The sequence below is a fragment of the Ostrea edulis genome, chromosome 10, assembly GCF_947568905.1.
Source record: "Ostrea edulis chromosome 10, xbOstEdul1.1, whole genome shotgun sequence".
In the NCBI taxonomy this organism is placed as follows: domain Eukaryota; kingdom Metazoa; phylum Mollusca; class Bivalvia; order Ostreida; family Ostreidae; genus Ostrea; species Ostrea edulis.
In genome coordinates, this window is record NC_079173.1 from 18290728 (window position 1) to 18311717 (window position 20990).

General features: G+C 33.8%; 1 protein-coding gene across 1 annotated transcript in view; it reads left to right on the plus strand.

Moving 5' to 3' along the window:
* The first annotated feature begins 13476 nt into the window (after window positions 1-13476).
* LOC125665241 (hepatic lectin-like) overlaps window positions 13477-20990 on the plus strand; it is a 15990-nt gene continuing 8476 nt past the window's right edge. The window contains exon 1 of the mRNA XM_048897898.2: window positions 13477-13579. Coding sequence (XP_048753855.2) covers window positions 13549-13579 — 31 coding nt within the window. The 5' untranslated portion in view covers window positions 13477-13548. The remainder of the gene's footprint in view (window positions 13580-20990) is intronic.

Consider the following 20990-nt stretch of genomic DNA (forward strand, 5'->3'; position numbering starts at 1 on the left):
AGCTGTTTGGCATTTCATTTGTATATGTTCCTTAAAATTGAGACTTTCATCCAAATATGCACCTAGGTATCTCATATAGCGTTCTGGTTCAATTTCATCACCATTAATGTTAACAACTTTTGTGCTACATTTATCCAGTTGCCCCCTGCTGCCAAATAAAATGTATTCGATCTTTGATGTGTTCATTTTCAGTGTATTTGCATCCATCCAATCGTTAATGATTTCAGCACATTTTTCAAGTTCTCAGATGGCTTTGATTTCGTTGTGAATGGAGGTAGGGTTAAACCGTTTATTTACAGTATGATTATCCGCAAATCCATGGACTGAAATAACGTCGAACAATGTATTCGCATACGTAAGGTACAACCATGGACCTAAGCAGCTCCCCTGCGGAACACCACACTGTAGCTGACACAGTGATGAAGACGTAGAATGCGCACTCGGCAATTACGCGGCCATACGTATGAATCGACCCAAGTCAAAGCCGAGTCAGTAACACCGTATTGTTATTTGAGCACATCAATAAGTATTTGATGATCCACTGTATCAAACGCGGTGCTGAGATCGATCGCTATGAGAGCCGTAACATCCCGTTTCTCCATTGCATCTAACAAGTCATTCACGAGTCTCAACAGTGCGGATTCCCAAGAATGAAAACGGCGATATGCAGACTGGTTTTTCGAAAGAATCTCATTCTGTCCAAATCCTGCCTCTATCTAGTACCCACTACACTTTCTCTTACTCAGTCAATGGTCAGCATGATGCACTGTTTATCGTTTATGCCCATATTTGTTAAAGGAGGCCCAATATTGTTTTCTATAGGTCACAAAAAGTATTAATATTTGCGTTAAAACACGAAGTTTCAACTTGAGATAATTGTTATAATTGCAAAGTTCATGCATTCAACTATGCAACAAAATTTAAGAAAGCTAAGACAAAATTGTTATTTCATGATTTTTGTGCAATAGGAGCTGAAGTTTTCTTTAAGTATAAACAGGTGACATTTTGCAGTCACAATGCTTATGAAGATTTATAAAACCATTTTCTTAATGGCAGTTGCTATGTGATTTTGAATATAGTTGAATTCCAATCTAATGGACATAAAATAGACGATATATTGTGTTTTCACATTCAGACAATTTTGTATAATCTAGTCTACAGTCGTATATAAATCGAAGGATTTAAAAAGAATTTGAGTATTTGTAAATGGTAAACTACACTTGTAAGTACTGTTTATATGTTTATTGTAACAATGCTGGAGTTAGAAATTAGTGTAGTGCTTTAACATGCACAAGGTTTTCAACAATTAGAATGTAATATTGGTCAGATATAACTTGAAAGATGTACACAGTTAATGATGCCCTTGTTGAGGATAAGATCTGAATTTCATTACTAACCACAAAGTCAGGGGTTTATTGGTTCTTGCAGTCTTTCACTTTTAGAAATGAATTTAATTCCAAGTTTGTTGAATGAATTTTAAGTCATCATGGAAAATAATCAATAATTTCAGAGTTTAAACTCTTGCAATGCCTTCTTTAAATCAACCACTGATTTATATTGATGTGTGTTAAGGAGCCCATACATTATACTTATATTAATATATGCATTTCTTATGATTTCATCACCGTATACATTTTACAAAGTTGTTTCTTTTTTATGTACATAGGTTGGAAGTTGTATTAAGGTTTACATTTTTTGAGACATTTGTTTGATGAATCAGTTTTAACCCATTCATAAATCTGGTAATAACGTATATTACGTGGATATATAATCTGTATTAGTGTATTTCAGTCACGTTCAACTATATGTAGTTCGGTTTTACTCAGGGTTTTCTTATTTAAGAAAATATTTTTCCCCCAGTATTGGTTTAGTCTCTTCTTGTCACCTCTAAAAAGTTAAGATAACAAAAATTGATAAAATTGTCAATTTTAAAAAGAATACAAAATCAGAAAAGGGAAAACACGGTCTCATAAAAAACTAGGTGTTCAAGTGCCGAGAAAGAGAGGGCATCTCTGTTGGCCTGTGACACTTGATGTGAAACGTATATCTTTATCATATTAACTAGGCAATCCTTGCTTAAGAGCAATATGTAAGGAAGGGTCTAATATTGGTATAAAACTTCTGTCAATGACAGACTGCTTTTGCAAATTAGACTTCATCACACCTATAGTATATCGAGGGTCTTTTTTTTTTGCCTTTATTTTATTTTTTTATCCTTTATGAGACTTATGCGATTGATTACTTTTCGTTATCATCATTTGTTGATCGGTGAAACGACCATAGAATTTGCAAAATACTGATTTTATACGAGAGTGTTGAAACCCCCGTAACATGAATGTATTTCTCAGTAGCTTGTGTCAGTTCGGTAATCAATAATGCTTAGAACATACCCTCATCGATTGGATCGGTTGAGAGACAAGACAACTTACACAAGTAGTAATGCATTTGTTTTCTCTTTTGTTTGTTATTGCAAAATCTTTACTAAGTTTTCTAGAGTTCGTATGAGACTCGAAACATATATCCTTTGAATTTCGATAAGCCTAGCTATGAACAAAGTGTCCAGATATTACTAATTATTAATGATGCAGAGTAGTGGTGAAAAAGGAAAACCGGCGGGAGTGATACATAAAAGTATTAGAACCTCCCCACTAAACCTCTTTCTACTCTCCCACCCCCTTTCTGTCCCTACCTCCCCTTAACACCCCCTCCTTCTCACCCTAGCCGATCTTAATAAATACATTTTAGCATTAATTTATATAGTTATAGCCTTCTATTGTCAATGCTATTTTTAAATCCAGATTTGTTCCATTCCATTGTGACAACAATAGCTGTAAGTGAAGTACAACTAATCTTTGATGATGGTTACAGCTTTAGGACGCCTTAATTATGGCTATTTATCATACCAACGTCTGTCAAGAAACAGGACATCGATTTAATAAGCTCTAATTTCGTACTATCAGCGACACTCAACTCTGAAGGCCTAGCAAAAAAGTCTTTCCTGTTTTGACGTATTGAAATATAGATATATAGACGATGTTTTATTTATTAAGAAAAATCATTTGTATGCATATGTCGATTCGATATTTCTTTTTGAACTCGAAATAAAAGAAACCATAGAGTCCTCCACATATGCTTCGTATTTAGATATTTTATTACAAAATAAATAGCAACGACAGACTAACACGTCAACTTTATGACAAATGGGATGATTTCAGTTTCTCCGTCGACAACTTCAAATATCTATATAGTTATATCTCATTATTATTTGTATACCTTGCTTATATCTCTCTAACGATTTGATACGCAAGAGCTTCTTCTGTTTCTACATCGAGGCAGGCTAGTGCCCAACACATTGATGGTACAGGGGATTCTAACATTCTAATTAATAGTCGCTACAAATTTCAAAATAAAAACGCTTTTAATAATTTAAAATGAAAGAAAGATCACTTTTATAATATTAAATAACAAAGGTTGGACTCAACGAACAATAAAATTGATAACCTGGTTTTACACTTGGAGAGGGTGGCTTCTTCAGATCATCTGTCACTAGGTCAAATGGTTGAAAAATAAATGGTCGAGAAATAGGGTATAATTCGATCACCTTTACGTATTGTACATAGTCAAGAGGATTGCTTCTATCCCGAAAATCTTTCCCGACGCAATTGTATCCTCGCTAAGTCGTCTTATATTACTTGATCGCGATACAGGGCTGAAGGCTGGTGTGGCCGGTCAAAAGAGAATGATTTCTCCTCTTAGGTACCTGATCCAACCTCTGGTGTGTCCAGGGGTCGTGTTTGTCCAACTCTCTCTTTTGTATCGCTTACATGAGTTATGAAATTGGTCACTGATCTTTATTTTCACCTCACTTTCCAACCATATCTTCTTCGTCGCAAGGTGATATGTTTACTTACAATGCGAAGTGAAGATAACAAACAGTGATCAATCTCATAACTCCTATAAGCAATACAAAATAGATAATTGGGCAAACACGGACCCCTGGACACACCAGAGGTGGGATCAGGTGCCTTGGAGCAGTACGCATCCTCTGTTGACCGGTCACACCTGCCGTGAGCCCTATATCTTGATCAGGTAAACGGAGTTATCCGCAGTCAAAATCAGTGTGCCAAGAACGGCTTACAATTTTATAATTACTATAATGAATACAAATCTTGCGAGTAGGGAAAACATGGGCTCTAGCAAAAATCAAAACGATATCAGGTGCCTCGGAGGGGTAAGCATTTCCTGATGTCTAGTCACACCCGTCGTGGGTCATATATCTTCCTCAGATTAACAAAATACTATAATAAACAAATTACTTCGCTTTTTTCATTCTATAACTGATCACATGGATAGAAAACTGTCAATAAGTAGATTTACTTTGGATTGTAACACAGGTTTCAACGATCTTGGAAGTGCAACTCCTTTATAGTTATTATTGTCTCTTCCTTGAAATCGGCATGCTTTATGGAGTGCAGACTAAGCAGAAAGGATTCAGACTTTGTTCATATTAATTTTTTTTATTCTTAGGAAGCACAAACATACAATAGGAATTTGTCATCATGCCTTTGCCTTCCATAGGAACCTTTGGAAATCTGAAATATGCATGGATCAATCTTTTTATCAATTTTTAGAACAATTTTTAGAACAATGAAGAAATGATACATGATCAACCGTAACTTAAACAGAACAAATCTAAGAAGGAAAGAGAAATTTCAGAACCCCAATTTAACATTTCACATCGACTAACACAAAGTACATGTATGCAAGATGAAGATAACGAACAGTGATCAATCTCATAACTCCTATAAGCAATACAAAAGAGATAGTTGGCCAAACACGGACCCCTGAACACACCAGAAGTGGAATCAGGTGCCTAGCTGGACATATAGCTGGACATGCGGTATGATCGTTAAATATATACTATAAATTTTTATTTCAATTTGCCTAAAAAAAATAATCATACCGAAATAGCAGAAAATCAAAAGTCTTACCATTTTCTGTAAGCTTTTTGGTGTCTTGGCTCAACAAATCCGTATACTAGTGTGTTACCCGAATCCTTCCTTATATAACAAATGAAACAACTACGTCATGCGGAGATGCGATGTGTGTGGATTTGATTCGATGTTGAGAATAATCATAAGCGCGCGCATTCAATTTTATAAAAATCTAACAAATATTTGAAAATGTATCAATACCAGATATATTGTAATTGTCATCTTTCACTTAGAGAGATAGATCTTACACTTAAAGAGAAATATCTTTCACTTAGAGATATATTTCTTTTACTTTTAGAAATATAGAGAAAGGGATATACCTTTATAATATTTTTATTACTTTGAATACTTAAAGAATTCTCCCTAAACTGGAAGCCCGTTGAAGTACATGTTACCATGGTGGCTGCAATCCTGGGTGAAAATTTTGCGTTTACCGAATGTGAAGTGTATACATGTAACAAAACAAAGACAATAAATTGATAAAATATGTGAGCTAGACTGGATTTAGCCTTTTGACAACTTGATAATGTTACCTCAACCACCTTTTCAATTTATTCCGCCATTTTAGTCCTAGAAGTATTTTGATTGATTACAAAAAAGTGTTACATCATATCAATGGTGATGTTACAGAGAGAAGTCATTGTGGTCACCGGGGAAAATCTTTTTATAATTTAAAGAGATGTCTCTTTAAGTTAAAAAGATATCTCTTTTTACATTGATAGAGAGATATCTCTTTACGCTAGTGAGAAATATATCTCTTAATCGTTGAGAGATATTTTTCTAGTTTTAAGAGATATCTCTCAAAGGGAAAGGCATATCTCCCTAGTATAAAGAGATATTTCTCTAGCGTAAAGAGATATATCTCTACTTGAGAGCGATATATTTCTAGTTAAAGAGATATGTCCTCTGTTTAAAGAGATATCTCTTTTAGTTATAAAGATATCCCCCTAGTGTGAAAATGTATCTCTCTAACTTACAGAGATATCTCTACAATTAATAGAGATATATCTCTAGTGTAAAAAGTACATCTCTTATTTAACGAGATGTCTTATTTTACGAATAAATAGTAAAAGTGCTTCCCATACTTGTGGCATGAATGTTCATAATATCATTGTAAACTTGCACACAATGTGACATCGTAAGTCTGGCGTTGTCAAAAGTCAAGTAGAAAAAAAAAATCGCTTCATTCGACATGGAGATCGCTGATATTGGATTTTTTAGAGTTTGAGTTTGGGTGACTTTACATTATCTCAAATATGCATGGTAAAATGGATATTGAAAAAAAGCGGATAAGGTATTAGGCACAATGGCTATTTTGTAGATTGTATCTAAGTACAAGCAACATGTGCTTTTTACAGTTAAGAATCATTGCATGTTTTTACAGTGACGAATCCGAGATTTCCAAAGCGGTGGTGTGAAGGTCAACTATTAGTTAAAATAATCAGCCATTTTGTGTGCCAAATCTGGAGTTTTACCTATTTTATTTTGTAAATTTGGGGCGAAAGGGGGACTCTAAATCCACCACTGATTTATATTAATGTGTGTTAATGAACACATAAATTATACTTAATTTATCTATATTTGCATTTCTTATTATTTCACCACTGTATGTTTCTTTTCTATGTACATAGTTTGGAAGACGTAGTACGGTTCCGTGGAAGTTATTGTACAGCTAAGCTCCGCCCCTAGAAATTATTGTACCGTTAAGTTTCGCCTCAAGAGGTTATTGTACAGCTAAGCTCCGCCCCGCTCCTAGAAGTTATTGTACAGCTAAGTTCCGCCCCTAGAAGTTATTGTACTGCTAAACTCCGTCCCTAGAAGTTATTGTATAGCTAAGTTCCGTCCTTAAAAGTTATTGTACAGCTAAGCTCCGCCCCTAGCAGTTATTTTACAGCTACACTCCGCCCCTATTAGTTAATGTACAGCTAAGCTCCACCCTTAGAGGTTATTGTACATTGGAATTCTGTCAAAGTTTTTATGTATGATTTGATGTATGATTAAGGAAAAAGACCGAACCCTGACATAATCTCGTTTAGATTCAGCATTTTCATTTTTTTTATGATCGTTATTACTATCTAACTTATTAATACAACTTGTTATCAGACAGAATGCTGTCTGATGTGTTTCATACCAATTGTTAGGCCGTGCTATACACACTGATTTTGACTACGGATTACTACGTCTAACCGATCTAGAGGTGTACGTAACTCTCCCTGGACATTGGTGTGTCCTGGGATCCACGTTTGCTCTACTCTTTACAGGAGTAATGAGAATGGTAATTGTTCGTTATTTTCACCTTTTTGTCAATCTGCCAATAAATCTTGTCACATTAATCTATTGATGAATGTTGTCACCTTAATCTATTGATGATTGTTGTCACATTAATCTATTGATGATTGTTGTCACATTAATATATTGATGATTGTTATCACATTAATATATTGATGAATGTTGTCACATTAATCTATTGATGATTGTTGTCACATTAATATATTGATGATTGTTATCACATTAATATATTGATGAATGTTGTCACATTAATCTATTCACGATTGTTGTCACATTAATATATTGATGATTGTTGTCACATTAATCTATTGATGATTGTTGTCACATTAATATATTGATGATTGTTATCACATTAATATATTGATGAATGTTGTCACATTAATCTATTCACGATTGTTGTCACATTAATCTATTGATGATTGTTGTCACATTAATATATTGATGATTGTTGTCACATTAATATATTGATGATTGTTGTCACATTAATATATTGATGAATGTTGTCACATTAATCTATTGATGATTGTTGTCACCTTAATATATTGATGATTGTTGTCACATTAATCTATTCACGATTGTTGTCACATTAATATATTGATGATTGTTGTCACATTAATCTATTCACGATTGTTGTCACATTAATATATTGATGATTGTTGTCACATTAATATATTGATGATTGTTATCACATTAATATATTGATGAATGTTGTCACATCAATCTATTGATGATTGTTGTCACATTAATGTATTGATGATTGTTGTCACATTAATCTATCAATGATTGTTGTCACATTAATCTATTCACGATTATTGTCACCTTAATATATTGATGATTGTTGTCACATTAATCTATCAATGATTGTTGTCACCTTAATATATTGATAATTGTTGTCACATCAATCTATTGATGATTGTTGTCACATTAATCTATTGATGATTGTTGTCACATTAATATATTGATGGTTGTTGTCACATTAATATATTGATGATTGTTGTCACCTTAATATATTGATGATTGTTGTCACATTAATATATTGATGATTGTTGTCACATTAATATATTGATGATTGTTGTCACATTAATCTATTGATGATTGTTGTCGCATTAATCTATTGATGAATGTTGTCACATCAATCTATTGATGATTGTTGTCACATCAATCTATCAATGATTGTTGTCACATTAATCTATCAATGATTGTTGTCACATCAATCTATTGATGATTGTTGTCACATTAATATATTGATGATTGTTGTCACATTAATATATTGATGAATGTTGTCACATTAATATATTGATGATTGTTGTCACATTAATCTATTGATGATTGTTGTCACCTTAATATATTGATGAATGTTGTCACATTAATATATTGATGATTGTTGTCACATCAATCTATTGATGATTGTTGTCACATTAATATATTGATGATTGTTGTCACATTAATCTATCAATGATTGTTGTCACATCAATCTATTGATGAATGTTGTCACATTAATCTATTGATGATTGTTGTCACCTTAATATATTGATGATTGTTGTCACATTAATATATTGATGATTGTTGTCACATTAATATATTGATGATTGTTGTCACATTAATATATTGATGATTATTGTCACATTAATCTATTGATGATTGTTGTCACATTAATCTATTCACGATTGTTGTATTAAAGACCCAACTTTAAGTTAACGCCCCCAAATTTTACCTGTGTTGCGATCAATGATAAGCCGCCGGTCAATCAAACTTTTAACAATAGACCTTAGGTTGATTGACGTTTGCAGAGACCATGGTCTACAGCTACCTGAGAAAGATGTTTTGATAACAATCATGGCTAATGATGACCGGCAGTCTTCAGATCTCCAGGAAAGCCCCAGTATACCTGAGTTTTGATAGCATTGACTCGCACCTAGAATATTTTAATTTCTAACGTCCCCTATACAATGCAATTGATCATCGTATTTCCTCTCTCCATCTTTATACATGTATTATAGATTAAACAATCAGAAATCAAACAATAATAATAATATTAAACCAAAAAACCAAACAAACATAAGTTATTGGAATATTTTCTATTAATGATTTATTGTGGCTTTATATTTATAAAAACATGAACAATTCTTTATTGGCGCAGCACATTTACATGTATAATGGTTATATTGCCCATGCGCAAAACTGTTACAGTAGTTTAAAAAATGCTTCTGTTTGAGATACCACATGGATTATAAATTACACAATCAGAAATCAAACAATAGTAAAAAAGCAAGAATATAAGTTATTGAAATATTTCTACTTATAATTTATCACGGTTTTATATTTATAAAGAGAGAGAGAGAGAGAGAGAGAGAGAGAGAGAGAGAGAGAGAGAGAGAGAGAGAGAGAGAGCTATTGAGCTATTTATAATTTATCACGGTTTTATATTTATAAAGAGAGAGAGAGAGAGAGAGAGAGAGAGAGAGAGAGAGAGAGAGAAGTTATTGAGCTATTTATAATTTATCACGGTTTTATATTTAGAGAGAGAAAGAGAGAGAGAGAGAGAGAGAGAGAGAGAGAGAGAGAGAGAGCTATTGAGCTATTTATAATTTATCACGGTTTTATATTTATAAAGAGAGAGAGAGAGAGAGAGAGAGAGAGAGAGAGAGAGAGAGAGAATGAGAGAGAGAGAGAGAGAGAGAGAGAGAGAGAGAGAGAGAGAGAGAGAGAGAGAGATGTGTAAAACTGTAGCAATAATATAGATGAAATAATATGGCATGGCAATACTGTTGCATACGTATGACAATAATTACTCATTTAGTCAATGATTGAGAGTAAGGGAGAGAGGGAAAGAAGGGGGGGGGGGGGTAGACGAGCTATGTGTCAGCTTCTGTTTGGGATACCATCGTTACACAAACACTACGTCCACAGAAACCCCAAAGAGAGAGAGAGGAGGGGGTGTAGACTTCGTGTCAGCTTCTGTTTGGGATGCCATCGTTACACAAACACTACGTCCACAGAAACTCTAGAGAGAGAGAGAGAGAGAGAGAGAGAGAGAGAGAGAGAGAGAGAGAGGAGGGGTAAGACTTCGTGTCAGCTTCTGTTTGGGATACCACCATTGTGCAAACACTACAGCTACAGAAAGCCTATAGATGGCCCATATTGAGGGGTATCTTGATCATTCTTCATTTGGTTGTACATGTACACAGATCTACTTGGATTTATTCATTCTCTCGAAACATGAATATTTTGCCTACTACACCCACGACACCGCGAACTCCCAGGACACCAGGAAGTGCCCGTAAACGCCGGGTAATATTATATTTAGGAAATTATTTATATACGATATATAACAATTTAATTAGAATTTTTAAAAAGCAAAGGTTTAGAAATAGGCTAAACCTGTTATTTGCAATACATAAATATGACCAAGTTTGAAGGTTTACGGGAAATAGAAATGCGGTATGCATGTAGGTAGAAATTTGAATTATATTTTTTTTGTGCACAAATCAAGACACTAAGCATAATTTGTAATAACCTGAGAAGTTTCCTGTGTATATCATAAAAATATACACAACAGCCGATCTCTTGGCCAGGTAAATTCCAGGTAAATGACATTGACCATGGATAAGCTCCGCCCACATTCAGTGATCCGTGGAGCAACCGTACGGTGTTTTTTGGGTCTTTAAGCTATTGATGAATGTTGTCACCTTAATATATTGATGATTGTTGTCACATTAATCTATTGATGATTGTTGTCACATTAATCAATTGATGATTGTTGTCACATCGATCTATTGATGATTGTTGTCACATTAATCTATTGATGATTGTTGTCACATCGATCTATTGATGATTGTTGTCACATTAATCTATTGATGATTGTTGTCACATTAATATATTGATGATTGTTGTCACATTAATCTATTGATGATTGTTTTCATATTAATCTATTGATGATTGTTGTCACATTAATATATTGATGATTGTTGTCACATCAATCTATTGATGATTGTTGTCACATTAATATATTGATGATTGTTGTCACATTAATCTATCAATGATTGTTGTCACATCAATCTATTGATGAATGTTGTCACATTAATCTATTGATGATTGTTGTCACATTAATCTATTGATGATTGTTGTCACATTAATCAATTGATGATTGTTGTCACATTAATCTATTGATGATTGTTGTCACATTAATCTATTGATGATTGTTGCCACATTAATCTATTGACGACGGTCGTCATGTCAATCTATAAATGTTTCTTATCATGTTGATATGTTACTGATTGTTTTCATCTTAATCTGTATATGAGTGTTGTGATTTAATCGGTTAATTTATTGGTGTTGTGTTAATCAGTTCATAATTGGATTGTTCTTGTGTTAATCTGCTATCATTATTCCCATATTAATCTGTTAATGAATGTTATTATCCTTGAGAATAATGCAATCAATTTCATTGGTCGAGGGCTGGTCACGTGACGGGAGACAATTCGTGATTTCTCCCTCACGTACAGAGTGATAACTATGTTGTCTCCCTCTAGAAGATAATTTCTGGTGGCAGAATTGAAAATATGCAGGATCGTTAATTAATAACTTCAGCGTCAACACTAACGGTCATGAATAAGAAATGAGAAGAAAAATATTCCCATTCTAATGCAGCTTTGCATTTCATTTGATATTTACTTTTTGTTTTGGAATATGTTACGAAATGTTTACGTTTGACGTCATGTTTTTGCGTCGTTTTACTGTGACTTCACAATTGAAAGCTTTATCTCGTTTAACATTTTCCAACCTCAGTATTTTGCTTTCATTAACATCATATATCTAATAAATGTATGGCATTAAGTGTAAAACAAAACAGTGCATGTAGTTGAGGGTAACATTGATTTCACCTCTCGAAAACTATTGAAAATTTATCAGAATATTCTCCAGAGAAAGTTGTTACGAATTTGCTGACGTTTAGATAAAATAAATATATATGATACAAGTCAACAAATGTGTGGTACTTTTTGAGGTTCAGATTCTTCAGGATAATAAAACTATTATGGAATGTTTAACAGGGAGACATCACAAATTACCAGGTCTTAGTAGGGTTATCATCCTACAAAGACCTGATAATTTGTTATGTCTCCCTGCTAAACAATCCATAATTATATATTGTTTTAATCTGTTAGTTATCATTGCCATATTAATCTGTTAATATTTATTGTCATGCTAATGTGTTAATCAGTTTTGTTATATTAATCTGTTAATGACTGTTGTTATGTTAATCTGGTACATGTAATCATTATTACCATATTAATATGTTAATATTCATTGTCATGCTAATGTGTTAATCAGTTTTGTTATATTAATCTGTTAATGACTGTTGTCATGTTAATCTGGTACATGCAATCATTATTGCCATATTAATCTGTTAATATTCATTGTCATGCTAATATGTTAATCAGTTTTGTTATATTCATCTGTTCATGACTGTTGTCATGTTAATCTGGTACATGTAATCATTATTGCCATATTAATCTGTTAATATTCATTGTCATCTAATGTGTTAATCAGTTTTGTTATTTTAATCTGTTTATGATTGTTGTCATGTTAATCTGGTACATGTAATCATTATTGCCATATTAATCTGTTAATATCCCTTGTCATACTAGTATGTTAATCAGTTTTGTTATATTAATATGTTAATGATTGTTGTGTTAATCTGTTAATAATACATGCCATATTAATTTGTTAATGACTGTTGTCATGTTAATCTGGTACATGTAATCATTATTGCCATATTAATCTGTTGATATTCATTGTCATACTAATATGTTAATCAGTTTTGTTATATTAATATGTTAATGATAGCTGTGTTAATCTGTTAATAATAAATGCCATATTAATTTGTTGATGATTGTTGGCATGTTAATCTGGTACATGTAATCATTATTGACATATTAATCTGTTAATGATTGCTGTGTTAATCTGTTAATCATTATTGCCATATTAATCTATTGATGCTTTGTTGTGTTAATCTGTTCATGATTGTCTTGTTCATCTAGTCATAAGTGAAGAAAGAGGTGCCCACGATAAACTGTCGATTGTATTCAGTTATCCTTCATTATGCGTCAAATTTAGAAATATTGTCACGATTGTCTGGTAGATGTAGGTTATCAATTCAGTAAATATTGACCTTTAACTTCTACATTTCAATATAAACTACCTTTAGGCATGATGGTAGTTATTGCCCATTATTGTACTATACGGGATTACCGTTCTATCGGCAATGTTGCGTCTCGTTCTATCTTGTGTTTTGGGTGAGTTTTTTGTTTACCGGGGTAGTGCATGCATGTCTACCTATGCGTGTTGTGTTACCTCATATCACCAATCTTCTAGAGAAGGGTTATTTCTGCAGTCGTGTCACAATCTCTCTCATCAAATGAGTTATAGTCTACATACATGACCGATATCATAGTCGCATGAATGGCTCTGTCTGAGAATGTTATGACGTCTCAGATGACTGTGAGAAGTATTGCTTCTTCATTACAATCATTAAGCACTTGTACCGCTAGAAATCTGGGTCTGTTTTTGATACATGTATCACTCGTGGTACACTAATGACAAATAAAACGCCCACATCACGACCACCATAGACGCTATTAGAAGTGTTATCATACACATTGAAAAAGATAGGCATACATGTGTGTTGAATTTAGAAGTACAATTAAAGTAATTGGAAAGCTCTCTTGATTCTTAAAGCGAGTTTTGGTTGATTTTTTAAAAATCGAACAGGCTTGTTGGGGGGGGGTATATATTTTTTTTTACAATAAGACCTGATTCAAATTTCATCAAATTAAATATATTCTGTACGTAAGGTAGCCACAATGCATCATTGTCAGAACACATTCATTTAATTGGTTTTTCTTATATTTTATATCATTTTCGTTAATGCAGCGTTATTTTTCAGCAAAATATAATAATAGAAAATAAAACCGTGACTTGAAAAACTGACAAGCAAAAAAAAAAAATTCTTAGAAAGGTTTCTTTGATGCAGGGGATTAATCAAAACGTTAACATAAATAGCTCTACCTTTTCAATTAAATGGGTAAGAATATTTTTCATTATAACCAGAATTGAAAGAAATCTAGAAATTGAATTATAGTGTCTCAGGTTTTAAAACTAAAACACAATTTGTCAAACACAAAGAAAATAACATCTTTAACCATTAGTACATTTACTCCTACTGGGATTACGATTCCCTTCTTCATATAGATACACCAAGACGAAGGACCAATGATTTTTGGACCAGCAAGCATGCTTATGAAACTATCTTAAGATGTCTTAGGAAGAATCTTATGACATATCTTAGGACTATTTTTAGATATGTTATAGGATGTAAATTGAAATGGTCTCAGTGGTATCTTAAGTTAAGATGTCTTAAATTTTATCTTAAGATCTTTTTTAAAGAGGTTCGCACCTGAGATTTGGAGTAATGTCAATTTTTTGGGAAGTGTATTTTTGATTTCTATATTGAAGGGGAATTAGGAAATTAATAAGAAAAATTGGGGTCGCAACGCTTGTTATTGAGCTATAGTGTTCTATACATGACCTTTTTGCGCTTAAAATTTATTCAATTAAACTTGATATTTCTGACGGTGTCAACATAACATAAGCAACACAAATCAATCATTACTTAAAATAGATACATAATCATATCTTCTAACACTACAGATAAAAAAATAATTAATACTAGTAATGGAAATAAATAATAACCTTTTTACACTTGATATACGAAAAACTTCATCTGAATCTTTATTTGTATATAGAGTTTGGTAAAAACATTTAACTTCATTAAGTATATCCGCCTGTTCATAGATCATACCATTTCCTTCAACTTCTATTTTTTTTAATAGTTTTATTCAAATAATTGTATTTTTCCAGATTGCAGAAATACCTTGTGGGGTTTTCCCCTTCCTCTATCCATCTAGCTTTAGATCTTATGATATGACCTTCTATTTTTTGCTCACCTCAGCTGAAAGCTCAAGTGAGCTTTTCTGATCACCCGTATTCCGGCGTCCGTCCGTCTGTCCGTCTGTAAACTTTTCACATTTTCAACTTCTTCTCAACAACCACTGGGCCAATTTCAACCAAAGTTGGCACAAAACATCCTTAGGTAAAGGGAATTCTAAATTGTTAAAATAAAGGGCCAGGCCACCTTCCAAGGGGGAGATAATCAAGAAAAGGTAAAAATAGGGTAGGGTCATTAAAAAATCTTCTTCTCAAGAACCACTGGGCCAGAAAAGATGAAATTTATATGAAAGCTTCCTTATATAATGTAGATTCTAAATTGTTAAAATCATGCCCCCCGGGGGTCGGATGGGGCCACAATAGGGGATCAAAGTTTTACATACAAATATATAGGGAAAATCTTTTAAAATCTTCTTCTCAAGAACCACTGAGCCAGAAAAGCTGAGATCTATATGAAAGCTTCCTTATATAATGCAGATTCTAAATTGTTAAAATCACGGCCCCCGGGGGTCGGATGGGGCCACAATAGGGGGTTAAAGTTTTACATACAAATATATAGGGAAAATCTTTAAAAATCATCTTCTCAAGAACCACTGAGCCAGAAAAGCTGAGATTTATATAAAAGCTTCCTTATATAATGCAGATTCTAAATTGTTAAAATCATGGCCCCCGGGGGTCGGATGGGGCCACAATAGGGGGTCAAAGGTTTACATACAAATATATAGGGAAAATCTTTAAAAATCTTGTTCTCAAGAACCACTGAGCCAGAAAAGCTGAGATTTATATGAAAGCTTCCTTATATAATGCAGATTCTAAATTGTTAAAATCATGGCCCCCGGGGGTCGGATGGGGCCACAATAGGGGGTCAAAGTTTTACATACAAATATACAGGGAAAATCTTTAAAAATCTTCTTCTCAAGAACCACTGAGCCAGAAAAGCTGAGATTTATATGAAAGCTTCCTTATGTAATGCAGATTCTCAATTGTTAAAATCATGACCCCCGGGGGTCGGATGGGGCCACAATAGGGGGTCAAAGTTTTTTTGTTTTTTGTTGTTTTTTTTTTTCGTTTTTTGTTGTTGTTGATATAGTGCAGATTCAAGTTCGTTAAAATCATGGACCCCGGGGATTGAATGGGGCCTCAAGGGGGGCATCAAAGTTTTACATACAAATTTATAGGAAAAATCTTTTAAAATCTTCTTCTCAAGAACCACTGAGCCAGAAAAGCTAAGATTTATATGAAAGCTTCCTGATATAGTGCAGATTATAAATTGCTAAGATCATGGCCCCCGGGGGTCGGATGGGGCCACAATAAGGGGTCAAAGTTTTACATACAAATATATAGTAGGAAAAATCTTTAAAAATCTTCTTCCCAGAACCACTAAGCCAGAAAAGCTGAGATTTATATGAAAGCTTTCTGATATAGTGCAGAATCAGGTTTGTTGAAATCATGCCCCCCTGGGGTAGGATGGGGCCACAATAGGGGATCAAAGTTTTACATACAAATATATAGGGAAAATCTTTAAAAATCTTCTTCTCAAGAACCATTGGGCCAAAGAAGTTCATATTTACATGAAAGCTTTCTGACATAGTGTAGATTTAAGTTTGCAAAAACCATGGCCTCCAGGGGTAGGTTTGGGGCCATAATAGGGACTACGGTTTTACATACAAATAGATATGGAAAATCTTCTGATATGGACCAAGGTGACTCAGGTGAGCGATGTGGCCCATGGGCCTCTTGTTTCTTTTCTAAAGTTTTCTAAAATCAACCTCTTTTCTTCAATAAGATGCAATTCTATTTTTTCCTCAGTTTCTAAGTGACGTGTTTCTTCAAGTAGAGATATTTCTTGCTTTTCCCTTTGTTTTTTCTTGTAGGAAGAGTATGAAATAGTAACACCCCTTATTTCCATAAGTAAAACCTCCAATAGTATACTATCATCAACAGATTTTGTGTTATCCGTGTCACTTTTACTATATTGTCTACAGACTTTATGAATGGTTTCTTTGACTTTCTGTGCATATTCTTTATCTGAAAGAAGACTATTATTGGATTTCCAAAGTCCACATCCCCTTTTAAAAAGAGTTAAATTTTAATTCTACAACAACTATGGAGTGATCTGATCTATAACCAGGTTTAATTAAGTATGTTTCCACAGAATTGGACAAACTTTCAGAGATTAAAATGTAATATAGACGACCCTGTTTTAAGGGTGTCTTTTTATGCCATGTATAAACCCGTCTATCAGGATTCAAAATTCTAAAATAATCTAGAAGTTGTAAGTCATCCATAATTTCTAATAATTTCTTCCTTGCTTTTGGGTTATTTATTGAAGTATAATTATTTGTATCAATATTTGGGCTTAGTACAAGATTAAAATCTCCTAAAAGTATATAATACTCATTATCCAGTTCTAAAAACTCAGGACTATCAATGTTTGGACCATAAATGTTAATAAGAGTGATTCTATTGTCCTCTATTGTTAAGTCTAGGGCAATTGAATTTCCCTCTTTGTCCCTCTTTTCTTGGTGTACCTTGAATTCATAATTATTGTTAAAAATAAGGCTACCCTTCTTGTATTTGATTTATAAGAGTTGAAGAAACATTTATATCCCCACATGGCTTCAATATATGGTTCTGCTTCAGGAGTGAAGTGGGTATCTTGAAAACATATTATAGAATAACCTTTCTATCTATAAAAATTTAACACATCTTGACGTTTTGATAATGTAGCCAAGCCCTGGCAATTCACAGTTACTTAGCAATTTCATGGAATCAACCATTTTCTAAAGTAAAAAGAATAATATATAACATAAAACATTGCATAATTGCTAATGGGTATTGTAAGCAGACATTTACCGACATATACATATAAAAAAAAAATAGCATCTTTATTTGTAAACAAAAAATACTCTCGACCACTTTCACATATCTTCCACACTTGTAAACAAAACCTTAACATTGATCCCGAATGTTTTTAGTTTGAGTCCGGATCCCGATGACAAAATACAGGCACGGATTTTAGGGTTGTCTCCGCAAGAATAAACGCACTAGCGCCGGTGTCTAAGTTTCTCATTCACATCATCCAAAATGTCGAATTTATGTCTGTTTCCGCAAGTATCGATGACGAACACTTTACCATTGAAGTACCATGCTGAATGAATCCTAGAGTCTTCGGTTAGGTCGCGTATGAGTATGGCGTTCATGGGTGTAATATGGTCGCGCATAATGAAGTGCTTCTTCACTCTTCCCTGTTACCGATTCTTCATCACTCTTATTTTTGTCTCTGGGTCACGAAATTTGGCTATTACCGGTCTTGGACCGTCCCTCACTCCGCCTGGTACCCGATGAATGGCCACAATATCTGCAGGTGCCAAATCCATATTGACCGACTCTCTAAGGATTTTGTACAAGTCCTCAAGCAAGTTTTCACCCTGTTTTTCCTCCCACCGCAGGAACTTTATGTTACTTTTTTGAGAGTATAGCTGATTTCGATTTGCAAGTCTAATCGCACTGTCTGTTCTACTCTGCAGTAGTTTAAGATTTTCTTTCATACAATGTACCTCGTAGCTCCCGTGCTTGGTCACCTAACTTCTCACGTAGCGTCTCAATGTCAAGGTTGAAGCCGTCTGAGATCTTTCTAACGTGTCCTTTAAATTCTTTCGTATTGTTTTTAAGTTTGTGTTCATATTCTTTCTTTACATCGGCTTTGATTTCTTTTGTGGTGTTTTCTTTCATTTCTATCATGATTTCCTTTTTCATTTCCTTTTTTATCTCCTCTAGAATAGAGGACACAATTTGTTTGGTTTCTATTTTGCTCACCATATTGTCTGTAATTTCCGACAAACTGTCCTGAATCAATTTCAAGTCCATTGAAATATTTAATGCACCTGGATGGGATCTGACGGAGAGTCCATATCTGAGCTGTCTGTTCTCTTCTGTTTTTTAGTCGACGCTTTTTCAGACACTGTGGAACTTCTAACGGCTTGAGGAACACTGTGTAGATTTAACTGCATCAATTTTCTCTCCGGTGTTTTCAGAATTTCCGTTTGCTTTCTATCTGCTTTTTCTCTTTCTTTTGCTTATTGTCCGCCATTGAGTAGTAATCACGATAGACACACAGATTCACAATATCTTACAAAAAAGTATCCAAAATACTCACATGCGTGTTAAAGTATTACAGTAGTGTCAATCAGATTCCAAATATTTAAAAAAAAAAAAAAGGCTTATGAACGTCAAAAATAGAACAAAATTTGATGAAATAAGCGGAGCTCTTTCACCTGTGTCAGTACTACTCCATCACGTGATCCAATCCATCATAAATTACAAGATTTGAACTAGTTCCAAGTCTCAACTACCTGTATCATAAATCATAAAACTGAAATATATGTATAGGAGTATAAAAACAGACGATACATTGGATGAAACAGAAACTGCAATATCATACAGAATTAGAACTTTTTGATTAATGAATCCTTCCGCCACAAAATATAATCCCTGCCAAACCCTTTCAAAATTTGAATTGACACAAAAAATTTTCAACTGGATAGGGTTCAGCAATAAATGTGTAATATGTTTGCACCAATGGGATCAATATTGAACCAGTAAATACTTAGTTGTAGCATCCTGCGTAGTTGCACTGAAAAGCTCAGGAGCTAACTTCCTTAAACCAAATATAAAACGTGCAGTTATTTGGTACTAAATTTTTATAGTGGATCTCTCTCTCTCTCTCTCTCTCTCTCTCTCTCTCTCTCTCTCTCTCTCTCTCCAATACATAGCAAGACGATTTAAGACCCTCTTACATTTGTCCCCTTGATCCTCCCCGCTTCAACAATAAAATTACCACCAAAATACATAGTGAGAGAGTCTTCCCGGCAAACATCCCTAACATTCCTTCTATTGTTGGTGAATCCAAATGTTGACCAGCGCAGAGGGTGTGGGAACGGGGACAAAATAAAGCAATAGGATATTGAAATGCATTTTATTTACTATACCAACTTTTGTGTATATCTTAAAGACACTAAACCATTTTCAAAACAATGAAATACATACAAATATGAATACAAATTTAAAATGAATGTCTTTTTAAAAAATTCACATGAGTGGTCTTTTTGTCAGCTAGCGAGAAAGGTGTCTCATTCGGACTCTTGCTCCATCATTCATAGGGTTTCCAACCTATTGTTCCCCTCACATCTGTCCAAGATCCACTGGGTTACAACCGTTTATTCGTTTATTATGTAATACAGCAAATGCTCCAGTAATTTTACAATTATTGCTTTCTTGGGAATTGACCGGCTACCTAACATGGCTACGTCAACAAACGAAATAATTTGAAGCTGGGAGTTTTCAGGTCGTGTGGGGCTTTAATGAATATTTGAAGGTATGTTTAGACACAAGTATAGTAGGAAAATATGTTAAGAATTTTTTGATATTAAATTTATGAGACAGTAACTCAAGAATACAACGATATAAGGCCTCAACCGTGCGCAGCTTTTTGTGCGCCGTAAATCGAAGGTTTTTATAAGGGGTGGCTCTGTAGCTCTCTGTTATGTCAAAATATTTTTTCAGAGAGCTACAGTTCTGCAGCTATCGTAAACCATAACACACCTCAATCTTTGTTTTCAAAACAAATAATAAACTCTTTATAATGAGCTTCTATCATGACGAATAACCTTATTTTTTTGTGAAACCTTCTAAACATAT